Genomic DNA, 13,968 nt, shown 5'->3' on the forward strand with positions numbered 1-13,968 from the left:
AACTTATACTGGTGTGAGCATCTAACGCAGGTGTAACTTGTGGGGGACGAGGGAATGCATTTAGGGTCTGTGCACATGTCGCATTTTGGCCAAGAAAAATGCAGCACTTCACTGTCTCAGCACAGCGAGTGAGGGTTCTGAAACCTTGAGTACATGTTGCATATTTTTTCGGATTAGAAGACTTTTTTCCCCTCAAATTTGGGAGGAAAATGGGGGTGCATCTTATCTGAAGGTAGCTTATCGGTGGAATGGGGTCACAGGAGGCCGGCAGGAGTAAGGTGATGCTGCAGGCCCGAAATCTCGTTCAGAGATCTCGTCAGTCTGAGCATGCGTCGCCTCCGGCGGCCATCTTCCCGGAGCCCACCGCATGTAAATCAGTGGGAAGGAGGAGTCCACTCAACGCTGACATCTTAGGAGAGCTCAGGGGTCCGCAGCGCCAGGACAACCTCTCCTCCCAGCGGGTCAAGCAGCATCGCCCCACTCCTGCCGCTGTCGGTCCCCTGAAGCAGCGATCCTGCCTCCTGTGACCCCGCTCCACTGCCGCCAATCCCCCCGGTAAGCTACTGGAAAAACGGGACTATAAGACGCACCACCATTTTATTAAGAAAAAAAAAATCACTATTTTACTCCCCAAAATTTGGGGTGCATCTTTAAGTACCGTATTTTTCGGACTATAAGTGTGCACATACCCTGGGGGTGTCTGCACCATTTTCGCATCTCTTGGCAGCATAACATAGGTACGTTTTTATGGCGGTTTTTGGTGCAGACTTTTCACCCGCTCATTAGTATGGGGGAGACGCAGAAAGAACCGATAGGCTGCAGATTTAACTCTGCAAGTAAAAAAGAAGCAACGTGTGCATGAGACGTCAGGGTACACGGTCACTTGGCTGGTACCAGGAAATCCTTCAGGTTTTGTGACAAATCTGCACAGAAAAAAAAGAAACGCAATGTGTGCACAGCCCCTTACTCTGGTGCACAAGGACAGGTCCGCCGGACGCATTCAGCACATTAGTATTAGTTTCATACTGACCTTGTAGCCTGGGATATGAGGGAGCGCACAGAGTACGGAGCCCGGGGCTTGTCCGGGGGGAGATCCCGCGCAGTGTACAGCCGCTCGTCTGTCTGAGGTCACACAAATAACACACGTTAATGAGAGTACAAAGACACAGGGGAGAGCGGAGGGGCTCAGAGTCACGGTCTGGAAAGCAGCGGCTTCGGTACAGACCCTTCGATTTACTGTCACTCTATTGGTCCCAGTTATCACCCATATCAGGCTCGGGGGGAAGCTGCAGTGTCCTTAAATCAAGAGGAAAATGTTTCCGCCATATCTTCAGGGTTTACTGGTTCTTTTTAAAGGGATATCTGTCAACAACTTTTTGACACCTAGTCTGAGAGCAGCATAATGTAGGGGCAGAGACCCCTGATTCCAGCGATGTGTCACTTATTGGGCTGATTAGTCTAGTTCTTATAAACCACTGTTTTATCAGTAGGAGATTAAGGACTACTTGGCTTGCGGCTACGTAGTCCACACGCCCCACCACTGATTGACAGCTTTCTGCCTATGCACAGTGCACACAGAAAGGTGCCAATCAGTTGTGGGGGTGGGGAATACAGAGCTCAGCATTCAGAGAACTGCTAGACCTGGAGCAGAAAAAAAATGTTTGTAATCAAAACTGCAGCAAGCAGTAAGTGACATCACTGAAATCAGGGACTCTGCCCCTACATCATGCTGCTCTCTTTGGGGGAGCAAAAACCTGTTGATCGAGTCCCAGTAACCTCTTTACCAACATAAGACGTACAGCTGAAGTCATATCAGCTCACTGACTGATACGGGCTCAGCACCTGAGAGCGCAACTTTGCCTGTATGGGATGGGTGTGATATTCAGCCATCATCTAACTCCGCCAGCCACGCATGGAGCGGAGCTTCGCCCACGGCTCTTAACCTTTTAAATGCTGACAGCAGCATTTACAGTGTGTCGGCAAGGGGTGTGTGTGATGCAAGCGCGGGGTGTCAATGGGTTGGGGGCTGCTGAGGACCCTTGTACCTGTCATGACTGTACTCATCTAAACATCAGCTTTGTGTGCATAGGAGACCATGACTTCTGCGTTGTACAGCACCACTAAGGTATTGCTGTGTATGGCACAAGCGACTGTGTGACGGCAGGTGCAAGTCCCCTAAGGGAACTAAAAAATATATAACACAATACACAGAGATAGGAAAACCGCGTGGCACCGCTACGTACGGAAGAGTCCGATCAAACAATAAAAATACGGAAATACCCCCATCGGTAATGGTATAGCGAGTAAAAGAATCTAAACCCCAAATTAACTTTTTTCCACCACCACAACACTGCCAAAAAACACACAATAAGGCGATGAAAACACTGCACCTAGCCTAAAATGGGATCCAGGACCTGCCTATAATCCACCCAGAGCATCTGCTAGAAAGGTCTGAGATGGGAATAATGCTCTCGATGAAGTCAGGACCACTAGCAGCTGCGCACACCGACGTCTCAGCACCACGTACCTGTTTAGTGTCCTCCTTTATGAAGCAATGTTTGAAATATTTTCCCATAGAATCGCCCTCAGAAATAAAAACGGAGCCGTCGCCCAGGTGAATTTCCACCAAGTTGGTTCCATCCAAAATAAACCTGATACAAATAAGATGAACGGTCAAAACTGTGGCTGAGGATGAACATTACGCCGCGTCTACAGCCGGAGCAGAAATCCAGTATATGTTTTCTGATAAGTGCAATATAGACCCTAGCTGCCTACAGCGCTGCAGGATGAGAACACCGCGCAGGGGGCACACAATGGCTGCAGGATGAGAACACCGCGCAGGGGGCATACAACGGCTGCAGGATGAGAACACCGCGCAGGGGGGCATACAACGGCTGCAGGATGAGAACACCGCGCAGGGGGCATACAACGGCTGCAGGATGAGAACACCGCGCAGGGGGCATACAACGGCTGCAGGATGAGAACACCGCGCAGGGGGCATACAACGGCTGCAGGATGAGAACACCGCGCAGGGGGCATACAACGGCTGCAGGATGAGAACACCGCGCAGGGGGCATACAATGGCTGCAGGATGAGAACACCGCGCAGGGGGCATACAATGGCTGCAGGATGAGAACACCGCGCAGGGGGCACACAACGGCTGCAGGATGAGAACACCGCGCAGGGGGCATACAACGGCTGCAGGATGAGAACACCGCGCAGGGGGCATACAACGGCTGCAGGATGAGAACACCGCGCAGGGGGCATACAATGGCTGCAGGATGAGAACACCGCGCAGGGGGCATACAATGGCTGCAGGATGAGAACACCGCGCAGGGGGCATACAATGGCTGCAGGATGAGAACACCGCGCAGGGGGCATGCAATGGCTGCAGGATGAGAACACCGCGCAGGGGGCATACAATGGCTGCAGGATGAGAACACCGCGCAGGGGGCACACAATGGCTGCATGAGCACCTAGTAAAAAGGTGCTCACGGCTGTGCTATATAGGCTGTCCCCTGCTGGCATCTGCGTTTGTATAGCTTTTAAAAAGGTTTCTGGCCCAAGGAATGGCCTATGAAAACCAAACTACTGCTATACAAACGCAGATGCCAGCAGGGGACAGCCTATATAGCACAGCCTTGAGCACGGTGTACACAGTAAATGGGGAAAAAAAATAGACTAGGCTTGGGTAGTCAGGACTTTCATTACCCAGATGCAACCATCTGATGGGCGCTTTCACCCACAGCAAGCTTCTTCAGGAGCCCCTTATTGCATTCTCCTCTGCTACCAGGCATCATATACTCTTCAGGAATGAACATATCTGGGCAGTTTTCTCCAGGAGGACGCAGCACAGGCCTGACCTCCTGGACACCAAAACTTCACAACCAGCATAGCTACAGCCTGGAGGAACAGCCCCATGCCCTCTATGCTCAGGATCTAAGGGGTAAGGTTTCTCCTAGTGGAGAGGGACAAGCCAGGCCTGGCAGAGTGAGGAGACTTATAAGCCATGCACGTTCCTCTTTTTTGCCCAGTGCACGCCGACTGTAATATATCCATGGCGGCTGTGTAGTGGTAAAGTACCGCATAGTCACAAGAAACCCTTTTCTGCTGCTAATACATTGAAGAATAGGAGAGAGGGGCCAGGCACTATAATTCTGAAACCCTGCGGCACTTTTTGCATCAAGTGACAGAGCCCCCTCTGTAATATCAGAGGATTGTCACCCACACAGGAGGACTTGATGCCACCTTATTTCCCCTGAGTGGTTGTCGTATAATAATCAGTATCACATGAAGTGACGGTGCGGCTGCCCGTGCCCTTATCGGCCGATCGCTGGTCCAGATGGGATCTGAAAGGCGTTTTCCATCTCTGAGAAATGTGAGGTCCCTTATAAAGTGCACCATACGGTATAATGGATCTGGTCTAAATATGATGAATAATGTCTCACCTGTAGAGGACGTCATTGTCGATCACCGCCTTCACAGGCAATGCCAGCACGTCTTCTCCTTCCAGAGAGAATCTACAAGAACTCCATCTGTAACGAGACACGGAGTGGAGAGGAATATCAGTGGTGCTCACACTACTGATCTGCTGCGTACTGATCGGCCTCAGACAGCACCGATCGAATACAAAGAAGGGAGAAGAGTTTGCAAAAGCTGGATACGATTTCTGGATTCCTCACGTGCGCCAGACGACCCTGGCGCGGCACAAGTAGCGGCTGCCAGGCAGCGCAGATGGGGCCAAGTACCCTACCAGCAAGGGGTTACAATTTACAGAATGGCTTCATCATGGCTGCAAGATATTGGAGGTGGACAGCCATGCTAGGGTGGAGGCAAATGGGACGTGTAGTTATAATATGGCAGAAACCCGAGGCTACGGGGGTGACAGAGGAAAATCCACATGAGCATTAGCTCCGCTGTTATCCACTCTTCGCCTTCTCCAGGTGGAATCCATAAAATGACTTGGATACTTACTGTCCTCTCGGATTATAGATATATTTTTATGGTGGGGACAAAACCCTACATATCTTTTCTGGAACTTGTGAATGGGACCAGAATACTGTCCGGCTGTCATTTCTCAGCAGGTCGGCTCCACTTCATGGCTATGTTCCCATCTAATATAGGTATGGACACTGGCCAGAACTCTGGCCAACCTCATATTGTTAGCATGAGTCCAGTAGTCACATCACTGATAAGGGTCTGCTTCTGGAAATACAAGGGGGCTCATCCCATCTGCAGACACCTACTAGGACGGCTCTCTACAAAGGAGCAGCAGTATTCAGAGAAAAGGAACCAAAATGCAGATCCTAGTGGGCAGGCGCCTGTTTGAAGGGGATATCCGGGAGTTTCTGAAAGACAAAAAAGTGTGCCTAAACCTGCCTGTTGTACACGGTGCCATTTCTCCCCGGCACAGAGCAGGCACGGACCGCTCCTACTGGCGATTCAGCTGCTTCTGTTGCCGCCACATTGACAGAGCGGAGGCTTCTTTTCCGTTCCACTCTGTCGACAGGGCGTGACTTCTGACGCAATACTAATTGACAGCCAAATTCCCACGGTCTAACTGGGGGAGCCGGCTGTCAATCAGAATGACGCTGGAAGTCACGCCCTGTCGACACGAGTAGCGCAGAAAATAACCTCCTCTCTGTCAATGTGACGTGAACAGAGGCAGCTGAATCGCCAGCAGGAGTGGTCTGCAGCCGCTCTGTGCCAGAGAAGAACGGCGCCGTGCACAACAGGCAGGTAAGTAGCAACTACCTGCCTGTTAGTGCTTAGGGACATTTTCTGTTTTTCAAAAAGTTTCGGCTATCCCCTTTAATCTTTGTTCCGTAGCCCATAAATAGGTCCCCAGAGGGCTGCGATGTGACCCCTACCTGTGCACGTGTGCGGCAGAGCAGGTTAGTGGTAGCGCTCTTGGTAAAACCGACACTGTTCTATTTTCTAGGGAATTAGACCCAGTTACCGTCTCCTCTTCGTCCACGGGTCGCTCTAGATCACCTTGTCGGGGAAACTCTCGGTGGAAGCGAAGCGCTAAGTCCATGGGATACTGAAATGACGGTGGACAGTCGGCCACGGAGAAGCGCTGCAGCAGCCACGTGTACAGGCAGGCGTGTTTTGTCAGACATAACAGGGACTCTGGTTGGAGGACACAGGAGGAATATTTCGACCTGTTCACGTTTCTTGTAGGGTAGATCTTTGCCGTTTGGGGGTCAGTGTTCTCTTTATTGTGGGTTGTATTTTCTGGCGCACAAGGGGTGCAGCTGAGCTGACACAAAAACTTCACAGTCAATTCTTTCTGTAGAGCCGTCATGTACAAATGAGCATGTCCATCCAGGGAGGAAACTTTTACACTGCCGTCCTCCAGATGTGTCACGCAACCAGCATCATCCTCCAGAGAGGGCCACGCGACCTCCGAGATCTCAGGCAAGACAGTCTGCGGAAGGACAAGGAGTGAAAACTCGCTTTATATAACCATCAAAGCTGAAAAGGGATTAGCCTAAGATTTTAAGTAATCCCCTATCCACAAGCTAGGGGATAAGTTACGGATTGATGGGGGTCCGACTGCCTGATTGAAGTGGAGATGGAGGATGCGCAGCTCCGCTTCATTCATTGCTTATGGGACTGAGTGAGATAGGTGTTAACTGTGCTTGGCTGCTCCCAATGACGTGGAGGTCCACATACGACACTCATGCTCTGCAGAACCCAACTCTCAGGATCGCTGGGACCCCACCAACAATCCTGACAATGGGGCTCTGCAGAGCATCATCTGAATGTAACAGAGACTGACTATGAGCATTAGTTCTTTATGGACACCGTCAAGCACAGTTCTTACCTATCTCGGGAAATGAATGGAGCGGAGCATCCTCCATCTCTGCGTCATTCAGGAGATTGGACCCCATCAGTCAATAAGTTATCCCCTATTCTATGTGTAACTTAGTATCTTGGAAAAACACATTTCACCCCTGTTCACATCACATCTTTCCATCCAACACATTTGTTGATGACGGTGTCTGATGTTCTGTAGATCTCTGCATAGAACGGCAGAGCCAGCTGTGCTTCTCTCTACAGGATTTGAAAGGTTTTCTGAAGTCCTCCGACCTTACCAAGCCCTAAAGGACATGATCTTGGCCTCCATCAGGTTAAGGGGGCCAATTCGGAGCTTATACGGCTGTCCCAGATTAGAAGCTAACCAAAGGGCTTAGATTAATGTGAACAGGGCCGAGGTGACCGTACAACACACACAGGCGATGCTTCCCACGAGGCCTCACACAGGACGGGTGCAGTGCTTCCGTGTAGGGACCAACGTACCTGATGGCGCATACTGTTACTCCTGAGATACCTACCGTGACCTCCTCTGAAGGGATCAGGCTTGAAGGTAGAAATGGACGGCTGGAAAAAGTGTTGCGAAAGTTCAGAGCCCGAAGAACTTGTTCCTGATGATTAAGCAGAAAAGAATTTGGGTTTTAAAAAAAATTTACACAAGAAATGCACAATTTCTGTGCAACAAAGTCAGCGGGCGCCTGTCACGAGACCTGCCTGGTTTTATGTGAGATTCCAACAGAAACTGAACTTGGGGAAGGGGAAAGCTATGCAGACCCCAAATCCAGATTCTGAAGGCGCTATCCATGACTTGGATATTGTTGACCTTTTAATCAGCCTCCCTGATCAGCTGTTTGCAGCTCCAGTAGTTGCCAGATGTAAGCAGCGTATGGGGCAGAAAAGCATGGCCCTGTGCTGAGCTGCAGTATCCGAGAATGGCCACGACACAGAGTAGGGCGCTGTGCTGTTCCGTGCCATACACCATTTATATCCAGACAGCTGATCAGCAAGGGGTGATGAGTATCAGACCTTCTGATATGTCATGAGTGTGTGACCGGACAATCCCTTTAAAGCATATTTAAACTATTAACATGCATGTAAAACAAGCTCTGGAGGCAGAGTGATCTCCATGCTCCGTCCTCCCCCGAGTCAGGAAGAGGTCACTTATACAACGTGATAACAGATGATTTCTCAGCAATAACACATCTGACATGAGACACACAGGGAGGGCTTTTATCAGCAGTCTATAGCCTGTATGGCAATAGTAATAGTTTAGATCGGTCACATGTGGTGACAGCTTCCCTTTAAGGGCTCGCTCACACAACCACGGATTCTCTTATGCGAGAAAATCGGATCGATTATGGAAATTACACTCTGATCTGAGCTTGATTAAAGTGTCAGCTTCGTGCACATGTCAAACTGGCCCGCAGAGTGAGTATATTTGGCCCGCGACGATAGACGGTTCCCCGCTCGGCATCGCACTTTCAATGATATTGGCATCCTAGATACCGATACAGTTGAAAGCAATGATGGAGGAGGAAGCATCAGCTGACGCTCCTTGTCCCATCATTCCCCTCTGCATCTGAAGTCTCAGCACAGCGGGCAGGAAGATGTGCAGAAGATCTGAAGACATCATAAAGAGACCAGACGTACGAGGGAAAGGGCAGAGGTGCGCATTTATTGATTTTTTTTTTAAATTTGGGGCCTATTATACTAGATGGAGCACCGCGTGGGAGGCCATTGTGCCATACGGAGCGCCGTGCGGGGGGGGCCATTGTACCGTACGGAGCGCCGTGCGGGGGGGGCCATTGTACCGTACGGAGCGCCGCGCAGGGGGCCATTATACCATACGGAGCGCTGTGCGGGGGGGCCATTACACCATACGGAGCGCCGTTCGGGGGGGCCATTACACCGTACAGAGCGCGGTTATACCTTACGGAGCGCCGCGGGAGGGGGGGGCCATTATACCGTACAGAGCGCGGTTATACCTTATGGAGCGCCGCGGGAGGGGGGGGCCATTATACCGTACAGAGCGCGGTTATACCTTATGGAGCGCCACGTGGGGGGGCCATGATACCGCAAGGAGCGCCGTTATACCTTATGGACCGCCGCGCGGGGGGCCATTATACCGTACGGAGCGCCGTTATACCTTATGGAGCGCCGCGTGGGGGGCCATTATACCGTATGGAGCGCCGCGCGGGGGGGGGTCCATTATAACGTACGGAGCGCCGTTATACCTTATGGAGCGCCGCACGGGGGGCCATTATACCATAAGGAGCGCCGTTATACCTTATGGAGTGCCGCGCGGGGGGCCATTATACTGTATGGAGCGCAGTGCGGGGGGCCATTATACCATACGGAGTGCCGTTATACCTTATGGAGCACCGCGCGGGGGGGCCATTATACTGTATGGAGCGCAGTGCGGGGGGCCATTATACCGTACGGAGCGCCGTTATACCTTATGGAGCGCCGCGTGGGGGGCCATTATACCGTATGGAGCGCCGCGCGGGGGGGGTCCATTATACCGTACGGAGCGCCGTTATACCTTATGGAGCGTCGCACGGGGGGCCATTATACCATACGGAGCGCCGTTATACCTTATGGAGTGCCGCGCGGGGGGCCATTATACTGTATGGAGCGCAGTGCGGGGGGCCATTATACCATACGGAGTGCCGTTATACCTTATGGAGCACCGCGCGGGGGGGCCATTATACCGTACGGAGCGCCGTTATACCTTATGTAGCGCCGCGTGGGAGGCCATTATACCATACGGAGCGCCATGCGGGGGGGCCATTATACCTTATGGAGCACCGTGTGTGGGGGGGGGGGGCATTATACCGTACAGAGCGCCGCGCGGGGGGCCATTATACCGTACGGAGCACGGTTATACCTTATGGAGTGTCGCGTGGGGGGGGCCATTATTCCATGTGGAGCGCCGCATGGGGGGCCATTATACCATACGGAGCGCCGTTATACCTTATGGAGTGCCGCGCGGGGGGCCATTATACTGTATGGAGCGCAGTGCGGGAGGCCATTATACCATACGGAGTGCCGTTATACCTTATGGAGCGCCGTGCGGGGGGGCCACGTGGGAGGCCATTATGCCATACGGAGCGCGGTTATACCTTATGGAGCGCCGTGCGGGGGGCCATTATACCGTATGGAGTGCCGTGCGGGGGGGCCATTATATCGTATGGAGTGCCGTGCGGGGGGGCCCATTATACCATACGAAGCGCTGCGTTGGAGGCCTTTTATACCGTACGGAGCGCGGTTATACCTTATGGAGCGCTGTGCGGGGGGGCCATTATACCATACGGAGCGCCGCGCGGGGGGGCCATTATACCGTACGGAGCAGTGTTATACCTTATGGAGCGCCGTGTGAGGGGGCCATTATACTGTATGGAGTGCTGTGCGAGGGGGGGGGCGCATTATACCATACGGAGCGCCGTTATACCTTAAGGAGCGTCGCGTGGGGGGCCATTATTCCATGTGGAGCGCCGCGTGGGGGGCCATTATACCATACGGAGCGCCGTTATACCTTATGGAGCGCCGTGCGGGGGGCCATTATACTGTATGGAGCACAGCGCGGGGGGGCCATTATGCCATACGGAGCGCGATTATACCTTACGGAGCGCCGTGCGGGGGGCCATTATACCGTATGGAGTGCCGTGCGGGGGGGCCATTATATCGTATGGAGTGCCGTGCGGGGGGGCCATTATACCATACGGAGCGCGGTTATACCTTATGGAGCGCCGTGCGGGGGGCCATTATACCATACGGAGCGCCGCGTGGGAGGCCATTATGCCATACGGAGCGCGATTATACCTTACGGAGCGCCGTGCGGGGGGCCATTATACCGTATGGAGTGCCGTGCGGGGGGGCCATTATATCGTATGGAGTGCCGTGCGGGGGGGCCATTATACCATACGGAGCGCGGTTATACCTTATGGAGCGCCGTGCGGGGGGGCCATTATACCATACGGAGCAGTGTTATACCTTATGGAGCGCCGTGCGAGGGGGCCATTATACCATACGGAGCAGTGTTATACCTTATGGAGCGCCGTGCGAGGGGGCCATTATACCATACGGAGCAGTGTTATACCTTATGGAGCGCCGTGCGGGGGGGCCATTATACCGTACGGAGCAGTGTTATACCTTATGGAGCGCTGTGCGGGGGGGCCATTATACCGTACGGAGCAGTGTTATACCTTATGGAGCGCCGTGCGGGGGGGGGCCATTATACCGTACGGAGCAGTGTTATACCTTATGGAGCGCCGTGCGGGGGGGGGCCATTATACCGTACGGAGCAGTGTTATACCTTATGGAGCGCCGTGCGGGGGGGGCCATTATACCGTACGGAGCAGTGTTATACCTTATGGAGCGCCGTGCGGGGGGGCCATTATACCATACGGAGCAGTGTTATACCTTATGGAGCGCCGTGCGAGGGGGCCATTATACCATACGGAGCAGTGTTATACCTTATGGAGCGCCGTGCGAGGGGGCCATTATACCATACGGAGCAGTGTTATACCTTATGGAGCGCCGTGCGGGGGGGCCATTATACCGTACGGAGCAGTGTTATACCTTATGGAGCGCCGTGCGAGGGGGCCATTATACCATACGGAGCAGTGTTATACCTTATGGAGCGCCGTGCGAGGGGGCCATTATACCATACGGAGCAGTGTTATACCTTATGGAGCGCCGTGCGGGGGGGGGCCATTATACCATACGGAGCAGTGTTATACCTTATGGAGCGCTGTGCGAGGGGGCCATTATACCATACGGAGCAGTGTTATACCTTATGGAGCGCCGTGCGAGGGGGCCATTATACCATACGGAGCAGTGTTATACCTTATGGAGCGCCGTGCGGGGGGGGGCCATTATACCATACGGAGCAGTGTTATACCTTATGGAGCGCCGTGCGGGGGGGGGCCATTATACCGTACGGAGCAGTGTTATACCTTATGGAGCGCCGTGCGGGGGGGGCCATTATACCGTACGGAGCAGTGTTATACCTTATGGAGCGCCGTGCGGGGGGGCCATTATACCATACGGAGCAGTGTTATACCTTATGGAGCGCCGTGCGAGGGGGCCATTATACCATACGGAGCAGTGTTATACCTTATGGAGCGCCGTGCGAGGGGGCCATTATACCATACGGAGCAGTGTTATACCTTATGGAGCGCCGTGCGGGGGGGCCATTATACCGTACGGAGCAGTGTTATACCTTATGGAGCGCCGTGCGAGGGGGCCATTATACCATACGGAGCAGTGTTATACCTTATGGAGCGCCGTGCGAGGGGGCCATTATACCATACGGAGCAGTGTTATACCTTATGGAGCGCCGTGCGGGGGGGGGCCATTATACCATACGGAGCAGTGTTATACCTTATGGAGCGCTGTGCGAGGGGGCCATTATACCATACGGAGCAGTGTTATACCTTATGGAGCGCCGTGCGAGGGGGCCATTATACCATACGGAGCAGTGTTATACCTTATGGAGCGCCGTGCGGGGGGGGGCCATTATACCATACGGAGCAGTGTTATACCTTATGGAGCGCCGTGCGGGGGGGGGCCATTATACCGTACGGAGCAGTGTTATACCTTATGGAGCGCTGTGCGAGGGGGCCATTATACTGTATGGAGTGCCGTGCGGGGGGGGTCATACCATACGGAGCGCCGCGTGGGAGGCCATTCTACCATACGGAGCACTATATGTGGCCCATTATACTGTATGCAGCTGCCAGCCACCAGCAGGTCATGCATTGTATACTGCTCAGGTCATTCATCGCCTCCTGTAGTCCAGTCTATGGGACAAAACTGCTGCTCGGGCGTATTTATTTGCCCCTATATTAGAGACATGGCACAATATTATGGAGATGTAATACACCGATATATGTATGAAGCCCCTGCGTCAGCTAAATCTGACTACTAATTTTACAAGGAGCCCAGCCATACAGCGCCCGGTCTACACGTCACCGGCCATACAGCGCCCGGTGTATACGGAGCCATGAACCGTTCATATGGTAAAGCCATCAGGATCCCAGCGGGTCTCACCCGGCAGCTGCTTGTCACGTACTCCGTCCTCTGCCGCCCCGGCCTCTGCACTGCGTCACCTGCAGCCTGGGGTCTTTCATACATGAACTCAGTCCCGCACGGAGACAGAAGAAGCCGCGCTCCATCCCCGAACTGAGCCTCCACCGAGTCATCCGCGTACAGGAGCAGAGCGCCCGGGGCCGACATCCTGCTCCTCCCTCCGGGGCACAGAGAAACCGCCACTGTGTACGGTTCAAACAGCCCGGCCACACCGTACACCGCCCACAACTCGCTGATTGGCCACGGTACAACCAAGCAACAAGGCTTCCTGATGTAGTGATTGGATGAGAACGTCGTCGCCATGACAGACGAGGAAGCCGCAGGATAAGTCACGTGACGATAGCTGACGGACCTTGAGCGGCCCTCACTGCGCATGTGGACCTAGAAGTCTAAGGCTACTTTCACACATCAGGTTTTCGGCGTCAGGCGCGATCCGGCGTCGTGCCGGAATGCCGGATCCGGCAAATGTTTAGTAAAACCTGATGTGCCGGATCCGTCTTGTTCTTGACAGACAAAACCGGATCCGTCTCATCCGGTTCATCCGTTTTTCTATCCGTTTTTCGACGGATTACGCCGGATCCGGTTTTTAAAATTGACCCTTGTGTCCTTCCAAACGGGATTGGCTACTGGAAAACTAGATATAGCATGTTCCTACAGCCCTTCTTTGACAGGTTGTAGAGGAGAAAGTGCAGGTTGGAGAGAAGAGCAAGTTACTGGCGAAGATGGATGTTGTCATTGGAAATATTACCACTAGCAGTTCTGTGACGGTTTCAGGGACAATTTTGCACTATACTTTATGTCACCTCAAGGCAGAGTACACTGGGATGACAGAGTGTGAGAGATTTTTGCCCTAACCAAACTTGTGTACCTTCTGGACCAACAGTATATACCTTTGCCAACCAAAGTTGGCTATCTTGTCATGGTCTTACTATTTTTAGCTTTAGGCCACAGGTGTGTACCTGGTTGTGTTTTATGCAAAGTATTTCACCTTTTAACAAAAGTTGTGTACATTGGTAGGAAATCACCAACAATAAACACAACTTTTTAGGTGAAATA

The 13,968-nt window shown here is 52.9% G+C and overlaps 1 protein-coding gene across 2 annotated transcripts in view; it reads right to left on the minus strand.

Moving 5' to 3' along the window:
- The window catches only part of CUNH5orf34 (chromosome unknown C5orf34 homolog), a 28,038-nt gene extending 14,849 nt beyond the window's left edge, over positions 1-13,189 (minus strand). The window contains exons 1-6 of one of the 2 annotated variants that reach the window (XM_073584328.1): positions 12,874-13,189; positions 7,341-7,430; positions 5,871-6,430; positions 4,449-4,535; positions 2,528-2,651; positions 1,031-1,122 (exon numbers count right to left, since the gene is read on the minus strand). In XM_073584328.1, coding sequence (XP_073440429.1) covers positions 1,031-1,122; positions 2,528-2,651; positions 4,449-4,535; positions 5,871-6,430; positions 7,341-7,430; positions 12,874-13,059 — 1,139 coding nt within the window. In that variant the 5' untranslated portion in view covers positions 13,060-13,189. The remainder of the gene's footprint in view (positions 1-1,030; positions 1,123-2,527; positions 2,652-4,448; positions 4,536-5,870; positions 6,431-7,340; positions 7,431-12,873) is intronic. The other variant, XM_073584329.1, reaches the window with a different exon arrangement.
- Positions 13,190-13,968: the final 779 nt, after the last annotated feature.

This window comes from Dendrobates tinctorius, unplaced genomic scaffold (genome assembly GCF_039654945.1).
Source record: "Dendrobates tinctorius isolate UK_male_01 unplaced genomic scaffold, ASM3965494v1 ptg000083l, whole genome shotgun sequence".
NCBI classification, from domain to species: Eukaryota; Metazoa; Chordata; class Amphibia; order Anura; family Dendrobatidae; genus Dendrobates; species Dendrobates tinctorius.